We start from the raw sequence: 18,269 nt of genomic DNA, 5'->3' as shown, positions 1-18,269 counted from the left end.
AGCCGTCATTCTGGTTTTCGGGGAACCAGTATAACCAGGAACCAGTATAACTGGCCACAGTGGGTCAGGGGCTGCTTGGATGTGCCTGAATCACATCTCCCGGTTGAGTTTCCTACCATAAACCAAGGGTGTGGGAGGAGGGTGGGCTGGTTTGCAGTGTCAGAGTGGTCTCCTGAACACATGTCTTCATGCTGAGGAGTCTGCTTTCAGACCCAGGGCTGCTCAGATGGGAGCTGGGAGGCCTAGGGGGTAGCCCCAGTGCCTAGGTTGGGGACAAGTAAGATGGTGTGCCCTGCCTGGCTGCCACCTGGCATGTTCAGACCCTGATTGGGCAAACTGTGGCCATGGCCCAGAATGGGGCTCAGTCAAGTCCAGCGTCTCCCCCAAAAGGGGGCAGGAGGGGGTTGGAGGGCAGAGCTCACAGGCACCTGACCCCAGCAACTTTGGGACTGGGTTTAGACCAAAGATTTGGAATTCCAAAAGAACAGAGAAAACAATGGAAATCATAGAAAACAGGAAAAGCTGAAGGCAACCATGTAGGGGTGTAGGACCTAAGTTTCCATCCTGAAAGGGCTCACCTGCTCTGCCCAGAGGAGACTCACCCTGGACACCTCCCTGAGGAATTGTCAGGTACTGGTGACAGGACCGAAGGACCTCCAGAGAGACAGAACAATGTCCACACAGAGAATAAGAATCCAAATGGCTTCCAGCTTCTCAACAGCACAAGAGCTGGAAAGTGAGGTTGCAGAGCCATCTCAGTGATGCAAGAACAGCCCGGAATTCCATACCCAGCAGGACTGCTCATCAAGAATAAAGATCTGCAGAAGTGCCAGAGCTCAGCTCTACTGCCACAGATTCCTTCTCAAGATGCAACAGGGGATTGGACTTAACCAGGATGAGAGGAAGAGCTGGGAGGAGGGAGACTGTCAAGGGGGAGGTCAGGCCCTTCCTAAAATATGCCACACAATCTCCTGCCCACTTGCTCTTGGGCCTGTGTGTGCAAGGGCATGTGTATGCGTTTATGCATGCCTGTGTCCATAGGGTACATGTGTGTTTTGAAGCTCCCTTTCTGGGGCAGCTGGCTTCTGTAATCAGGAGTCCCACTCAGGGTGGGGTCAGTTGCCTGTGGTTCTGGTGGGGTATCAGAACCACTAGGGCACACCCTATCTCTGATGGGCACCAGGTGCCCTGGTGAGAAAGCCCAGTGCCAGCAACTGGTGTCACCAGGCATGCCTGGATCCTGGTATGACAAGGTGGAGACCCCCAGCCTTCTACAGAGCCTGTGAGACCGAGCTAGGCCTGTGACCTGCATCCCAGTGACCGCAATCTCCCCTGGACTGTCCTGGGTATGGCTGGGTGGGAGGAGCCTGGGCCAAGGCCCTGGCAGGGTTCAGGGAACCTCAGTGCGGGGAGGTCAGGCCCTACAGAGCCCTGGGCAAATTCCCAGCGGGTCCAGGCGCACGAACTGTGGACACATAGGAGGGCACCGCCCCTAAGTCTGTCCCCTATCAGAGAGCGCCGCCCTTCTCACCCAGGGCTGAGACCACCCAGCTTGCCCCTCCGGTGCGAGACAAGGAAAGCTTTGCTGGGCCTGGCCGCACCCCGCCCTCACACCTCACCCCTCCCCGCCGGAGGCGGACCCGGAGGCTGGACATCGGGGCGCCGGGAGCCGCTGGGAGCCCGTAGGCCGCGCAGAGCGTGAGCCTCCCCTGCGGCGGACAGCTGCCTCGGCAGCGTCAGCGGTGAGCTTGAGCTCGGGCCCGCTTACTGCGCGGTCCCCGGTCCCCTGTGTCCCCGTGTCCTCCGTCCCCCATCCTGCCCCCGCCTCCATGGAGCAGCTGCTGCGCGCGGAGCTGCGCACCGCGACCCTGCGCGCCTTCGGGAGCCCCGGGACCGGCTGCATTAGCGAGGGGCGCGCCTATGACACAGACGCCGGCCCGGTGTTTGTCAAGATCAACCACAGGACGCTGGTGCGTGCCCCTCATCCATCCCATCCCACCCAACTCCTCCCCCACGGCCTGAGCCCGCCTCCGGAGCTGGAAGCAGAAGGGGCTGTGGGGAGGGGAGGGCTGGGGAAGTGGGAGAGGGGAGGAGCGGGGCGAGGGGGCCCGGGGCGCAGGGGGAAGGGGGCGCAATAGTCTGGTCCTGGGCCAACTCTGGCGTCATAGCCGCGGGGTCAGCTTGCGGACTTGCAGGGCTGGCACGAGCCGGGGGAGGAGGGCTCAAGCGTTTTCTGCAGGATTCCAGGGTTTTGTCTGCTGTGGGGTTAATTTACTCCCTTTTGCCTGGATGCACAGGCGTTTTCGGTGTCTGTTTTAATTTCCTTACCCATCAAACATGGAGGAGGTGAGGCCTGGGGTCCTGAGCTGCTTCTGCCGCTCCCTTGGGCCCCAGCTCTAGACTGCATTCCCCTTAGCGGCTGGGTCCTCCTGGGCAGATGGAAAGAGGCAGGAGGGACCCTTGCCCGACCTTGAGGGCCAGGTGCCTGCTCCTCTACTCACAGGCCATGCTTGTGTTTTGACCTGATTTCCATTGCCAGCCTAAAATATTGCTGTTACCTATACTTCCCATGTATATTTCCATAGATATATTCACAGGTGGAGAAAGTCAGTATGGCTGACTTTCTGTGTGTGCACCCACAGAAAGTGCTGAGGATGCCAAGGATGGCATTCCCTTGACTCTGGTGGGGGACTCCAGGGAGGCCCAAGGGCCAAGCCCCTTTGAGATGAAGCAGTGGGTGGAGGGGCTGGCTGTGGAGGGGAGGAAATCCCAGGGTGACCCCTCCAGTCTCCCTGCAGCACCACCCACGTCGAGGATGGACAGTAGGTTGGTGTTGGTCTGCTGTCCCTGCTCCATTAGCACTGGGAACTGTTAAAGAGTCTGGTTTCAGAACCCAAATAACTCAGTGCCATCTACTGGGAAGCGGTATTGGGTTCAAGGTTCACATTGGCCCTAGAACCTTCACAGCTGCCTTCTGAAAGCTCTTCCAGGCTGGGATCCCACTATTCACCCTTGAAAACTTCGGTGCTGGCACACAGTAGATGCTCAATCAATCCACAAGAACAGGGGACAGGTGAGGCCCTCAGGACGTAGGCAACTGAAGCCCTGGTGTTCTCTGCCCCTGTATGTTTACGAGCTCACCCTGGAGCATGACTGAGGGTCGCTGGACACCCCACTCCATGATTCTAGGTGTGGGTTGGCAGTTAGGACGGCTTGCAGGTTCTCCCCTCAGGTACTTGAATTAAAAGATGGAATTCTTTTCTTATGCGGACATAGATGTTTTGGTCTTGTTCACAAGGATTAATTCTATAGCCAGAGATAGTCACAAATTATATTATAACAAACATTATTAACCCAGGTGTAGTGTACCTGAGTGAGAGTTCACCTAATTTAAAATTGGGATATTTGTGCAAAATGTTTTAGAAGTAGGAAGATCCCTGAGTCCCGGTGGAGGCTGTTCTGCTGCCCTGGGGCATGACTCTCTTCTTCCTGGGCGGGGTGCATGGCTCCTTCCAAGCCCCCGGGCCCTGCTGGGTGCTTGCCTCTGGGGACTAGCCCTAGACCCAAGTCCAGGCCCAGCTGACCCTCCCAGCCCCAGGCTTCCTGTGCCCCAAGTGTGTGCCCCAGTCACATTCCCATGCTGCCCCTCACTTGCTGTAAGTGCCCCAGACATCGTGGGGGCAGGTAAACTGGAAGGGGACCCAGGCCCTACCCTGGATCCTCCACTAACCTGCACTCCAAGTTGCCCCACCAGTACCCCATGGCACCCTGTGGCACCCCAGCATCCCCATGGTCTACCACGATACCCATGGCTTCCCAGCACCTCACAGTATTCCCATGATACTCCCAGTTACCCCAACAGCCCCCATGGTATCTCCATGGCGCTCTCAGCATACCAGGGTTCCCCCAGCACCCCCAGAACCCTGCCCCCTCCACCATGGCCTGTGCTTCCTCACCTCTCAGGGTAGGTGCTTGCTGCAGACATCAATATCCTGTCCACCCCAAGCTCCCCCCGCGACCTTGTCTTTGTAGCCCCTTCCTATCTGAAGGGGGCCACCAGCATCCCGCTTTCTGTGGGGCTGATGCCTTGCTCTCCAGTCAGTTTTCGGCATCCGGGGGTCCCGGGCATTTGTGATTCTGTGTGGTGGCTTTAGCCTGGGTGCAGAGCCGCTGTTGGTGTCGGAGCTCATGGCCATGTTCTGGACGCAGGCCCGGCAAATGTTTGAGGGGGAGATGGCGAGCCTGGAGGCTCTTTGGAGCACTGGCCTGGTGCGGGTGCCTCGGCCCATCAAGGTGATTGACCTGCCTGGAGGTGGGGCTGCCTTTGTGATGGAGCATCTGAAGATGAGGGGCCTGAGGAGGTGAGAGACAGAGAGTGTGCATGTGTGTAGTGTGTGTGTGTGTGCGTCTGTGTGTGTGAGAGGGAGAGGAGGACAGAGGGACAGAGAGAGGGAGACAAGAGAGAGGCGGAGGGAACAGCCTCTTGCTGAGCTGCCCACATCACTCAGTGCAGGAGCAGAGGCAGGGCCAAGAGCCACACCTGCCTCCCTGATGGAGACAGGAGCTCTTGTTTTCCACGCAGGGCTAGTTTGGCTTCACAAGCTGCACCAAATAAGCACGTTTGAACCATCTGTTTACTCTGTGTTTAGCGGACACCAGTGCCTGTTCAGTATGGGCAGTGAGGTCTGTTCTAGTAATTATCTAAAATCTAATTATTAAAGTTATGCCATGCTAAGTCGCTTCAGTCGTGTCTGACTCTGTGCGACCCTGTGGACTATATAGCCTGCCTAGCTCCTCTGTCCATGGGATTCTCCAGGCAAGAATACTGGAGTGGGTTGCCATGCCCTCCTCCAGGGGAATCTTTCCCACCCAGGGACGGAACCTGAGTCACTTATGTCTCCTGCACTGGCAGGCGGGTTCTTTACCACTAGTACCACCTGGGGAGCTCCAAAGTTTTGTATGTTTATTGTTTAAAAAATGGTGAAAGAGGCAAATTCATGAAAAGAAGACTAAAGGCACATGTCATCCCAGCTGCAGGGAGCAGTCACAGCTATGATGTGTGATTGTCGTTTTCTTTTTTGTGATTTACATTTGTTTTTACAAAAATTGGGAGCTTTTTTTGTTTTCTTAACATTACATTTTCAGTATTTGACCCTTAATTGCTAGTATCTCCATGGGTGTTAACAGAAGCCTACCCTTCTTGGGTGATTTTACACAATTTTGATGTTTTGATGTTTGGGGCCTGCAGTTCATTTTTTACTTTTTAAAGAACAGAGAGTTGTTTTTAAGGTATTTAAAACATTTCTCAAAATGGAATATGCTCCCTGGCTGTTGTTTCTTACTCTAATTGGCTGCATTTTCTTCTATCCTCAGTCAGGCATCAAAACTTGGAGACCAGATGGCGGATTTGCACCTTTACAACCAGAAACTCGGGGAGAAGCTGAGGAAAGAGGAGAACAGAGTGGGTACGTTCAGAATGCTGTTGTGAACCCTTGACCTGGGTGCATCTGCCCTGGGTAGGTGCTTGGGGGGACATTTTAATAATGGGTTGGGTTGCATGCCACCTGCTCATAGACTGCAGTGTGAAAAATGAGATTGTTAAAAAAGAGTTTTGATGATAAGCTAGTAGAATTGGCTCATGACCCCTTTATACCCAGCCCTATTGTCCAGTGTGCTAGAGACAGGCACGTTCTGGCTGGTCTGTGTGTGGACCAATTGCTCCCACATCATCCCGTGGTGACCTTGGCTGGTATTACATCCCTGGAAACTGGGCAGGCTTGGGTCCCAAGGATGGATTGTTGTGGGGCTCAGGGACTTGGGAGGATGTGGCAGGCAGTGTGCCCCCACGATGTTCTTGGAGTACATCCTCAGCCACCCATATCCTAGCAGTGTGGTCCTGATGCTCTGTTGAGGTCTGACATTTAAGAGAAAGACAAGCAGCTCTTTCTGTTAACAGGCCAGAGGGCTGAGGGTGCTGGGCCCCAGTATGTGACCAAGTTCGGCTTCCACACAGTGACCTGCTGTGGCTTCATCCCACAGGTGAGTGCCTGGGCGAGGGTGCGCCTGCTTAGTTCCTGATGCTCCAACGCTGCTCATCCCACCCCTTGTGCCTGCCTAACAGAGTGCCAGTCCCCTGGGCGCCAGCGAGTCTGACTATCTGATTCCTGAAAGCAGAGTGGGGTGAGCTGGGAGAGTTGATGTTCCGGTTCACTGAGCTGAGCTCAGAGGAGGCAAGGAGCTGTGGGGCAGGTGGAAGGGCATTCCAAGCAGTGGAAACGGCGGGTGCAAAGGCCATGTCACAGGAGGGCATGTGCTAAGTGTGAGGGACAAAAGCCGGTGGGGCAGCATTTGAGGTCAGGGACTAAGCCCTGGTCACTCAGTCCCTCTCCTGGGGCTTTTAAAAATTATTAATACTATTGAGGTGAATTCAATGCCATAAATGTCAGTATTTTAAACTTTACAGTTCAGTGATTTTTAGTATATTCACAATATTATGCAACCATCACCACTACCTAACTCCGAAATGTTTTCATCACCCCAGAGAAACCATATACCCATTAATAGTCACTCCCTATTTCCCTGCCTGCCTCAATCTCTTTCTGTCTCTAGGATTTGCCTATTCTGGACATTTTGTATAAATGGAATCATACAGTAGATAGCCTTTTATGTCTCCCCAGTGTGGATAGAGGGCTGTTCTCCTAGGCAGGGTCACTAGGAGCAAAATCCTTATGAAGCTGGAGGCAGATTTAGGGGTCTCAGTCAAGGGGCAGCCCTCAGATCTCGGGTACCTAGAACTGTACCCAGTGGTTTACCAGGATTATTAAGACCCTATGAATCTCTGCTGAAGCCAGCTTCCCTGGGGGTTACATACTCATCTGGAGCTAGTGACCAGCACAATAGTGGTCCCGGGCCAGTGTGGCCAAATGTGGCTTGTTGCCCTGCTTCAGATGTTGAGTTTAAGGATGTGAGTCTACAAAGACTCGGTTGACCTCATACGTTGACTTTTTAAGAACTGAGGAATGAACTTGTACACAGAACCCGTGTGTGAAGCTGGTGAGGATGGAGCTGGCCTGTTAGGGACACAGGCAGCCACTGAGCACCCCCATCAATGAACCAACTTAGTTTAGCTTCAGCCTGGCTAGGAAGCGGTGGGAGACCTGGGAGGACCCCTGGTCCACCTCCTTGTGCTGTGACAGGATGATACTGGATGTAGTCCAGCCTGAAGTTTCAGGAAGCTTCCTGCTCCTTGGAACGACTGAGTGGGCCCTAAGGGGCTTCAGCCATTGATGCAGCAACTCTGAATGATGGTACCCCGAGCTGAGCCCCCGTGGGACCACCGGTTTGGCGAGAGTACTGACACTGCCAAGGGTCCGACTTGTCCGCTGCCATGTCCGACTCAGCTCCCTGGTTTCCATAGTAACCTCAGTGAGTCACTGACTCGTTTTACAGCTAGGGAAAATGATGTGTGCAGAGAAGCCAGGTGGTGTCTAGTCGTGCAGCTGGTAAGCAGAGGGGCCAGAGTTTGGCCCTGTCTGACTTCAGAGCCTAGACCCTGACCACCACACATCCTGATCCTCTGTCCAGGTGAAGCCTGGGTCCTCCCACCAGCCATGAACCCAGGTGGCCCTGCCTTTGGTAGCTCAGGGGAAGTTCATGTCTTTCTGTGGGTGAGGGAATCATGGCCCCTCTGTCCAGGTGGAGGGCTAGCCATGCCCATCTCCAGCTCCAAACACAGAGTCTGTGTCTTTTATGACCTGGTCATCTAGGAGGAAGACCAAGGCTGGGACACCGTGGGCTTCGGCAGGAGATGGGGCAGGAGGGCATGCCATCCCATATACCTTACGCTGTTTGGGGAGGGGAACTCCCGTTTTCTCTTGAGGTGCACCTAGCACCAAGGGAATGAACCCAGGGGTTCAGCGACCGCAACCCTCAGCACAGGATGCTGACCGGGAGTGCATGTTGTCTGGAAAGTTCTTCCCTTAAGAAATTTCATTAAGTAACCCTTTGTATAAAATAAGCTTTGCATCTAAAAAAAAAACAACTCTATTAAGGTATATAGTTAACATAAAATAAACTCTGTGTGTTTAAAGTGTACAGATTGGTAAGTTTTGACATGTGTACACACCTGTGAACCACTAACCACAGTCAGGTCAGTGTGTCAAAAAGTGTTACCCCAGAAGTGTCCTTCTGCCCTTTTGTAATGTCTTCTCCTGCCCTTCCCTGCCCCTGGCAACCACCGATCTGTCTTCTGTTACCATAGACAGGTTTGCATTTTGTGTCTTTAATGTAAATGAAATCATATGGCACGCGCTCCTTTTTGTCTGGCTTCTTTTACTCAGCACAATCATTTCAGTATTCATCCATGTTGTTACACATGTCAAAAGTCCATTCCATTGTACAATGAACCACAGTCTGTTTATCCATTCACTGGTTTGTGGATATCTGAGTTGTTTCCAAGTTTTGCTTGTACAAATAAAGCTGCTATGCACTTTTGTGTACAAGAATTTGTGTGAACAAATGCTTCCATTTATTTTGGGTTAATACCTAGGAGCCAATGACTAGGCCATATGTAGGTTCATATTTAACTTTTTAAAAACATCTATCTTTTATTTTGAGCTGTGCTGGGTCTTCATTGCTGTAGGGGCTGCTCTAGTTGCAGTGTGCTGGCCCACGGGCTTAGTTGTTCCGCAGCATGTGGGATCTTCCTGGATCAGGGGTTGAACCCATGTCTCCTGCACTGGCTGGTGGATTTTTTTTTTTTTTTTTTTTACCACTGAGCCACCAGAGAAGCCCCATATTTAACTTTTTAAGAAACTGTCAAAATATATTCCAAAGTGGTTATATCATTTTACACTCACACCACTAGTGTAGAAAGTTCCAGGTCCTCTGCACCCTCACACACTTGGTATTTTCCTTTTTCTATAATTGTAGCCATCCTAGTGATTGTGAAGTGGTATCTCAGTGAAGTTCTGTTTCCTCTAATGACTAAGGATGTGGAGCATCTATTCAGGTGCTTATTTGCTATATATTAGGGACATAAATGTTTAGGATTATTATATTTTCCTCATTAGTTGACTCTCTTTCCATTGGGAAATGACTCTATAGTCAGTGTCTTTGCTCTGAAATCTACTTTGATATTAATATAGCCACTCCAGCTTTCTTTTGACCAGTGTTAGCACAATTTCAGAGAAGGCAATGGCACCCCACTCCCATACTCTTGCCTGGAAAATCCCATGGACGGAGGAGCCTGGTAGGCTACAGTCCATGGGGTCACTAAGAGTCGGACACGACTGAGCGACTTCATTTTCACTTTTCCCTTTCATGCACTGGAGAAGGAAATGGCAACCCACTCCAGTATTCTTGCCTGGAGAATCCCGGGGACAGCGGAGCCTGGTGGGCTGCCATCTATGGGGTCGCACAGAGTCGGACACGACTGTAGCGACTTAGCAGCAGCAGCAGCACAATTTATCTTTTCTATCCTTTTAACTTGTTTCTGTTTTTATGTATAAAGTGCATATCTTATTCACAGCTTATAATTGGGTCTTGCTTTATTTTTCCAACCTGTTAATCTGTCATTTAACTGGGGTCTATAGACCATTCATGTTTAATGTGCTATTGATACGGTTAGGTTTGGATCTGTCGTCTTGTCTTTTTTTTAATTTGTCTTATCTGTTCTTTGTTTCCCCTTTACTCTTTATGCTCTTCTGAATTAACTAAGTATTTTTTAACGCTTTCATCTTGTCTCCCTTATTGGCCAATGATAACATTTGCTGTGCTCTTCTAGTGTTTGCTCTAGGGTTTAGGCAGTTTCCATGCATAACTCTGTCCCGTGACCACCAGCTGCAGCACCAGCCCCTTCCTTTCCCTTGTCGCCCAGGTGAATGAGTGGCAGGATGACTGGCCAACCTTCTTCACCCGGCACCGGCTCCAAGCACAGCTGGACCTCATTGAGAAGGACTATGCTGACCGAGAGGCGCGAGAACTCTGGTCACAGCTACAGGTGGGCACAGCAGCGATCCTCTGGGAGAAGGGCTGTCCTCTTACAAGCCTTACCACCACATTTGTGTGGGGCTCTCTGCTAGAACAGAGCCAGAGAGGGGACCACTGAGCCTGCAGCAGGGCTGGTCAAGTCATGGACACATAAGTGCCCTGACTATTGGTTCGATGTGGAAACTGAGAAAGGGGTGGCCCCTGAGAGCACCTCTCACTTCCTGGGTCACCAGATACTTAACCTCAAACTTTGCTCACGTGAAATGTAGGTGTTTGACTTGTGAATGGTGGCATTTACTACTACTTTCTTGCCCACTCTTATGCTGTTCTTTCCACCAAGGCACAAATGTCTTACCTTTTAGAACAGATGTGAACAGCAGGTGCCCCAGAGTGACTGGCTTCAAAACAGAACTCTCAAGATGTTAAAAACAGAACTCGTATATCAGTCCCTCATGAGCACACATAAAAGAAATTTTATTGAACTCCTTACTGAAATAATCAGGCTACAAAAGAGGTGCAGATATATATGTGCTATGAAATAAAAGAATAGCAGAGAAAGTTTGCTAAGTTATATACAAAAAACTTCACTCAGGTTCATATTCTACACAATGGTAAAACCATAACCTCCAAGGTTCTCTACTATATGACAATCACTAATGTTGTAGAGCTTTTAGACCTAAATTAGCAGTAAATACCAAGACAAAATTACATTCCTCTGGAGTCAGAGGATCTTTACCTCTGGGCTTAGTGGGCAGTGGTGGTTGGACCCTGAGTAAACATAAGGTCCTCTTTACCTTATTTCCAAGTATTGGATGAGGAGACTGTGGCTCCCAGGCCTATGATAACTCTATGTACCATAATTATTTTCTTAGGTGAAGATCCCGGATTTGTTTTGTGGTCTGGAGATTGTCCCTGCCCTTCTTCACGGGGATCTCTGGTCGGGAAATGTGGCAGAGGATGACAGCGGGCCCATTATTTATGACCCAGCCTCCTTCTACGGCCATTCTGAGTTTGAACTGGCGATTGCCTTGATGTTCGGGGGGTTTCCCAGGCCCTTCTTCACCGCCTACCACCAGAAGGTCCCCAAGGCTCCCGGGTTTGACAGGCGGCTGCTGCTCTATCAGCTATATAACTACCTGAACCACTGGAACCACTTCGGTAGGCAGTACAGGAGTCCATCCCTGGGCACCATGAGGAAGCTTCTCAAATAGCAGCCCGTCTGTGTCCCCTGCCCAGCTGCTTGCCAAGGGACCAGGGTGGCCGCACCAAGGCGGTTTCAGGGACAAATAAAGCCCATGGGGGTTTCAGGGATGGAACTGTGTGTGTCTTAGTTTCACCTGCGTCTCTGTCCTCCATGCAGCTGGGTTAGTTTACTGGGGGCCCAGACGACCTGCAAGTTCTCTGACAGGCTCATCACCTAGTCCAATCTAGGGGGATCGTGGAGTTTGGATACTTTCATGACAATCGTACAGAAATTCACACAGATCTGGGGTTTGGTTAGGCAGAAGTTGGTGTCACAGTCCCCGCCCTGGACTCAGGGCTCCCGTTTCTGGCTTAGGTAGAGTTGGGGACCATGAAATGGGCCCAACTCTTGAGCAGTGGCTCTGGGGCTGTGTCCAAGTCCACCCTTACTGAGGTGGACGGGTGGGAGAAAGCCCCCTTACCCCTCAAGTGCTGGAGCCATTGCCCCCCCTCCCCGTGCTCCATTTTGCAGTTGGTAGTTTTGCTCGATAAGGGGGGGTGCGGGGGCGGGCGGCGGGCAGGAGCCTTGGGTAGCGGGTGTGCCCTGGTGGGTGCATGGAGTGTCAAGGTTGAGGTGTCACCATGGAAGGGCGGGGCTGCCGGGCCTCGCGGCCACCCAAGTGTGGGTCTCTGAAGACCGAGCCGCTCACATCACCAATTATTTCGGGGCGTTACGATCGCCCAGCCAACCCTTCTCTGTTAAGTGCGTATCTCCCACTGCAGCCTGCGCACCTGTGGGCTGCTTTGTATTGTAGAAAGATTCCCGACACCTGTCGGCGGTCACGAGGAAACTCAGCGCGCGTGCGCGGGGAAGGAGGCACGGCCGGCCCGGAGTCTTGTGTTCCGCCTCCGCCCCGCCCCTGTCCCCTGGGCCCAGCCCAACCCGGGTTCGGCACGGCCTCCGCGCGCACTCTTTTGGTGGCCAGCGCGTTCCGTAGCGGGGGCCGGCGTGCAAGGTCGGAGTTCGTGGGGGTGGGGCTGGCGTTATTGCCGCCTTCTCAGCCTCAGGCGTCTGGAGCGTCCCGTGCCCAGCGCCGCGTGCCCAGCGTCCCACGCCCCGAGTCCCACGGCCCGCACCCTGCGCGCGGGCGTAGTCTGGCTGCCGAAGATGGCCCTGAGTGAGGAGCCGGCCGCGGGCGCCGCTGAGGACCCGGCGGAGGACTCGGTGGAAGATGCGGCGGAGGACGCGGCTCTGGCCTGCGGCGCCGCCCTCGAGTCGTTCGGCGAGAGCGCGGAGACGCGGGAGCTGCTCGGCCGCCTACCGGCGGTGCTCGCTGACCGCTCGGCCCGGGAGGGCGCCCTGGAGCGATTTCGGGGTGCGCACGGGTCGGAGGAGGGGGGCAGCGTGCAGGGTGTGTACGTCGCCTTTCCTGCGGCCCCAGACACGGGTGTGCCTAAGAGGTGGAGGGCAGTGGGCCTCCACCGTCACGAGTAGGGATGGTGGAGCTCCCCTGGGTGGGTCATTTCCAAGTCCTTGTCCCCACCCTGTCCTGGGACCACTGCAAAGCGCAGTTCCTCCGAGACAGCTGTGTGAACGGGGCAGTGGGAGCAGGAGAGGCCCAACAGGCAGGAACGGGCTGGGGCCCCCACCCAGAGCCTTCTCCTCGGCGCCCGTGGCTCTGCCAAGACCGTGCGTGCAGCCCAGCGCACTAGCGCTGCTCCGGGCAGCGCAAGATGCTTAGTCAGACTAGGTTCTCCAGGTTTAGATAGACGCTTGCCGTTGTCTATAACGGATAACTTACAAACGATTCCTTAAGATCCCGTGGTTAGGTAACTATGTAGGGTTTTGTGATTCAGTAAAACCGTCCTTGGGGACCTTTCTAGCTATAGAAATTTCTACATGATTTTGCCTTCGTGGGTTTGTGATGAGAATTCTTAACTTCAGGAAGGGCAGTGTGGCCGGCTGAGTGGAAAGGGCACTCGCTTGAGCAACTCCTCTCTGGGTTCGAATCCCGCTCTGCCATTTGGGCTAGTTGCTTGATTGTGCCCGTTTCTCTGGGTGTCTGCTTGGGTTAGCACTGAAAATAACTAGGGCACAGAACTGTCCTGAAGGTGAGGTGGAAATCCAGGGAGCAGTGAAAGCTGGCTTTCCCGTTCATGGGGAGTGGTCAGATGTGGAGGTGTGTCGCTCATGAGAACTGCCATAGGCCAGATGGGCGTGGGATCTGATAGGAACGGTTCTAGCTGCTGGTAGGAGTAGAAATCAGGCTGCCTGGGATTAAGAAGGCTATAGTATGAGGGGGCTAGGAGGGCGCATGGCTTGATGTGTGTGGCAGAGGGAGAATGGAAGGTGTGGAAGGTGTGTGTCTTAATGAAGGGGAGAACTCAGCTTGGCTCTCAGCAGGCAGTGAAGGAAGGAAGAAGCGAGGACCTGAGAGGAAGGTGAGCAAACGGAGAGCAGAGGCTGGGGTAGTGTGACCCTGAGGAGGCGGGTGGGTGGGGGGCTCACTCCAGCTGTCCTGTGCTCTTGGGAGCTGCCTGGAAAGTCTGCATGGGGAAACTTGAGGGTTTCCAGGGCTTATGTTAAGTCTCACGTTGTTTTTCTTTTTAGTAATAATGGACAAATATCAGGAGCAGCCTCACCTGTTGGACCCACACCTAGGTAAGAATAGAAGCTGAGGTTTTGATTTTGATCATTTACAGATAATCACAAAGGCCTTGGAACATGTGTGTGTGTGCATGCGCACCAGCTGAGACTATCAGGATAAACTGCCCAGGTTGTTCTTGTTAGTGGGGCCAACAGTAGTAACACCTGCTGGAAGTGAACTTGGGAAGGAGGAAGGTAGTGATAGTAACTTACGTTGGGGGAAACATGGGGTGGTGGTTAGGGTCACCAGCCCTGGGGCTGGACCGCCTGGATTTATATCCCAGCTCTGCTGCTGAGCTGCTCTATGTCAGAGTTTCCTCACCTGTGATATGGGATCATCAGTGCTACCTGCCCACGGGGCTATGGAGATCTTAGATCACCAGAGAGGCACCAACAGTTAGTCTCAGCGTGCACACAGGTGCCTTTTAAAAAGTGGGCTGGCGCTGTGTGTGTTGATTTTTCTTTTTTAAGTAACCAGCAGGTTTTGTGGAAGGTAAGCTTTCTGAACTCTCAGCTATCTTGGGCAGAATAAATACATTTCATGCCTGTTTGGCTGAGTGGGGATGGAGTGCATGGGTCCATAGTCTGTCATCCAGTTATGCCAAGTCCATGTCTGAGTTTCTTTCTTAGGAGCCTTTTTTTGCCTTGGAAAGTTTCTAGAGCTTGATATTTTAGGAGGGTATGACTCACTCTTGGCCTTTTTTTTGTTTTCTTAAGTGTTTTTATTACATTTTTTAAAAATTGGAGGATAATTCATAAAGTTGTGTTAGTTTCTGCTGTACACCAACATGAATTAGCCATAAGTATATGCATATATCCCTTCCCTCTTGAGCCTCCGTCTCACCTTGCCTCTCCCCATCCCACCTCTCTAGGTCATCACAGAGCGCCAGGCTGGGTTCCCTGTATTATACAGCAGCATCCCACTAGCTATCTGTTTTACGCATGGTAATATATATATGTCAGTGCTCCTGTCTAAATTTGTCCCACCCTCCCCTTCCCCCTCTGTGTCCACAATTCCATTCTCATGTTAGGCTTTTAGCTGGACAATTTTACGCTAAAGACTTGCATCTTTTGGTATAGAGGTCTTTGCTTCCGGTGTGTTTTTGATCGCTTCTCTGCTCTGCCTTTTTCTGGTGTGCCTGTGAACTGGGTATTGAATTTCCAGGAGTGATCCTGTGGGTCCCTAAGCTTTTTCCTTTATAGTTCTACTTTCAGATCTTTGTTTTTGCACATAGAAGATGTTCTTGAATTATTTGGATGTTCTTGAATTACTTTGACAGTCATTTTTACTTTCTAAGAGTGCTTGTCCTTGGTTGGGTGTATTTCACAGTTGTCTTACTGGTCAGGTTTTCCTCCCTGGGGAGCACATGCCCGGCTGCTGTGTTCCTCGGCCCCATGGGGAGGGTCCTGTAGTGGGCTTCCTAATCCAGAATTCCCTTTTGAGTTAGGCACCGAGGCTGGCTTCCAGCTCTAAGCCCTTCAGCCTATTGTCTTTGGGTTACCTCCATCCAGGAGAGCTTTGTGTGATGATGGAATGTTCTAGATCTGTGCTGTCTGTCTGGTAAGGTCACCACTAGGTACATGTCACCACTAGGTACAGCACTTGAAATATGGCTCATGTGTCTGAGGAACTGAATTTTATCTTATTTCATCTTATTTTTTGTTTTCTTCTTTGAATTTTAAAATTTGATTTAAGTTTAAAAAAACCAGATGTGGCCAGTGGCGATTATATTCTCCACTCTCGAGTAAGCCTTTAGTCTTCTGCCTGGGTTGGCACAGGGCTGTGGTCTGGAGACCTTGGACCACTCCTCCTGTTTTCAGCCCCATCTCCATTCTGTCCTGGGCTGTCCCTGGCACCTCAGGCCTCTGGCCTCATGCTGTGGCACAGGAGCTGCTGCTGTGCTTTCCCTGGGTGGCTCAGTTACAGCTTGCTGTCTGAAGTCTCTTGGCTACTGTTTCTTCTACTTTTTCCTGTGGATTTGTTTCTCTTTGTTGATTTACTGGAGTTTGGAGGGGGTATTGCTCAGGGGACCACTGGAGTCATCGGCTTTCCTAGTCTCTGTTCATGGTAAGGGCTGTGCTGTCTGAGTCTCTCTGAGCCAAGTCCTGGCTGCTCTCTACTGGTCCCCAGGTTCTCCTTTTTCCTCTGGGGTCAGCTTTTCCTTGTAATTTGATCTTTTCGTCTTGCTGTTTCAGACTGAATGGATGCAGACAAGGGCTCCTCTGCTTCTGTTTTGTAAGTTGGAGCATTTTCATCTGGGCTTTTCCTGAACCGGATTCTGATAGGCAGCTCCTTGTGGGGTAGTATGATGAGTTGACGGACAGATTTTCTCTTAAAATCTGTCATCTGACTTTGAGTTGGTCAAGAATTCTCTATCACATAGAGGATCTTCCAGATGCCAGAACGAAGGCCTTTATCTAGGTAGGGCACTCCTGTCTCCTCTGGAGAGCCCTTTGTTTACCTAAGTGTTGGCTCGGAGCTTGGTTCCAGTGGAGTGAGTCTGGGGCTGCAGTGGTGGCAGACCCTTCCCCACGTTGGCCTGCACTGTGCCTCCTAAGTTTGGGCTCTCCTTGGTTCTGCATGTGGGCATCTATAAAGTGGGCTTCTCTGCCTGTTTAATTTGTGTTTTTTTTTTTTTTAAACAAGAAGTTTATTTAAACAACAAGACGCTTGACTTGAAGGGAAAACTATCTAGGATTCATTTCTTTTAGAGTAATTTATCCCTACTTAAAGACAGATTGCCCTACATGTAACAGCTACATACAAAAAAGTTATAAAATTGTCCTTGGTTTTACAATGATAAATGAAAAACATTAAAATTCTCCAATCGAACAAGGTATGCAAGGGTTTTTATGTTGTTCTTTTTTTGTTAAACAGTGAGAGCAAAATAACTTCCTGGAATATAAAGATAAGAGCTGATGAGCATGCCACTAATGGAGAAAAGGGAGTATTTTCACAGAATCAGTATTTTTCCCCATCCCATCTCCATTTGATGTCGATCAAAACATACCATTGGCCATTTAGTTAAAAAAAAAAAATGCAATATGCTTGTGCACATACACCAGTTACTTTATGTACAATAAAGGAATGGGGAAGGGGAAAATGAAAGAATAGAGAAACTATACTGTAGTAGTCAGGATGTGGTGGAACCAAATTGTGGTTTCCTAATTGAGAATGTCTTCTTGGTCTGGAGGAATAGAATTCTGGAGTCAAGTAGCAGGTTCCCTTTTTAGTAGACACCTCCTGTCTGCTGCTGGAATACATCAATTGTATCTTCATCTTCCATCTCCAAATGTGCAGGTGTGTCTGTTTCATTGATTGGCTGCCGGTCAAATCGGAATCTGATCTGCCTCATTGACAAACCCTTTCGTTCACAATAGGCTTTCATCAGTTTACTAAGTGGTGCATGCCTCTTAATCTTAAACTGCACCACAGAACCATCCTGCCCCGCCACCTTCAAATTAATATGATCGTTGTTCTCAGTCTTGACTCCTTCCTTGGGCTTTTCTTTTTTTTTTTTTTTTTCTTCCTTGGGCTTTTCATCCGCCATGGCGAGCGCCTGAGTTTCCTCAGCTGCCACTTCACAAAAGAGGTACCAGGTCCGCATGGAAGGAGCACGCAAGCAGCACCAGGAGCGGCAGAAGAAGGAGGCGGCAGCGGTGGAGGAGGGAGAGGGCGCGCGCTCTGCCTGTTTAATTTGGAGCTGGCTTTTTCCCAGAAGTCTTTACATCTGCTCTCTCCTCATTCTTGCCATTGGTCAGGACTTGCCGTTTTGTTCAGCTATGCTTTCATTTTACTGGCTCTTAGGAGAAAGGAAGCAAATGTGTGTGGACTCCTGTTTTGTCCAGTTTTGTAGTCTTCCAAGTAGCCTAAACATCTTTAAGGCACCTCTGCACAATTTAGTTTCAGGAAGTGGAAGTGCTGCGCTTTTGATTTGTTGTTGTTGCTGTTCAGCCCCATCCGACTCTTTGCGACCCCCATGGACTGAAGCATGGGAGCGTACCAGGCTTCCCTGTCCTTCACTGTCTCGTGGAGTTTGCTTAGGCTCATGTCCGTTGAGTCAGTGATGTCATCCAACCATCTCATCCCTTTTGCCCCCTTCTCCTCCTACCCTCAGTCTTTCCCAGCATCAGGATCTTTTCCAGTGAGTCAGCTCTTTGCACCAGGTGGCCAAAGTATTGGAGCTTCAACATCAGTCCTTCTAATGAATGTTCAGGGTTGATTTCCTTTAGCATTAACTGGTTTGATCAGTCAGTTTGGGCTTTTGATACTTAACTTCAAATTCAACTTACGTTTTCATCAACAGTATATATCATTGCCAAGATGAGATTTGAATATTTGAAATCTTTACCAACATAAAGTTATCTATTAAAGCGGGTAAAGGCATCATGTGCTTTTATTTTGCATTTTGTTGTTTCCTAGTGAGGACGAATTTTTTTTTTAACATTT

At 51.0% G+C, this 18,269-nt stretch overlaps 2 protein-coding genes and 1 pseudogene across 6 annotated transcripts in view; 2 read left to right on the top strand and 1 right to left on the bottom strand.

Annotated features, from left to right (window-relative positions):
- Window positions 1–1,383: 1,383 nt before the first annotated feature.
- On the top strand, window positions 1,384–11,306 carry FN3K (fructosamine 3 kinase). Its single transcript, XM_081576867.1, has 6 exons — window positions 1,384–1,970; window positions 4,210–4,361; window positions 5,374–5,465; window positions 5,957–6,039; window positions 9,878–10,000; window positions 10,863–11,306. The coding sequence occupies exons 1-6, from the start codon at window positions 1,830–1,832 to the stop codon at window positions 11,199–11,201; spliced, it is 930 nt and encodes a 309-aa protein (XP_081432993.1). The 5' UTR covers window positions 1,384–1,829; the 3' UTR covers window positions 11,202–11,306.
- Window positions 11,307–12,206: 900 nt separating this feature from the next.
- The window catches only part of TBCD (tubulin folding cofactor D), a 142,975-nt gene continuing 136,912 nt past the window's right edge, over window positions 12,207–18,269 (top strand). For 2 of the 4 annotated variants that reach the window (XM_081576861.1, XM_081576862.1), the window contains exons 1-2: window positions 12,207–12,548; window positions 13,784–13,834. In XM_081576861.1, the coding sequence (XP_081432987.1) occupies window positions 12,341–12,548; window positions 13,784–13,834 (259 nt within the window). In that variant the 5' untranslated portion in view covers window positions 12,207–12,340. Of the gene's footprint in view, window positions 12,585–13,783; window positions 13,835–18,269 lie in introns of all 4 variants that reach the window. The other 2 variants (XM_081576859.1, XM_081576860.1) reach the window with 1 other exon arrangement.
- Window positions 16,446–17,497, bottom strand: LOC145541170 (small ubiquitin-related modifier 2 pseudogene; annotated as a pseudogene). The gene has a single exon (XR_014078839.1). The product of XR_014078839.1 is annotated as a small ubiquitin-related modifier 2 pseudogene (transcript).

This window comes from Giraffa tippelskirchi, chromosome 3, assembly GCF_054371585.1.
Source record: "Giraffa tippelskirchi isolate mGirTip1 chromosome 3, T2T-mGirTip1v1.2.pri, whole genome shotgun sequence".
NCBI lineage: Eukaryota > Metazoa > Chordata > Mammalia > Artiodactyla > Giraffidae > Giraffa > Giraffa tippelskirchi.
The sequence above is the reverse complement of the archived record's forward strand: the minus strand, read 5'-3'. Positions and strand labels throughout refer to the sequence as shown.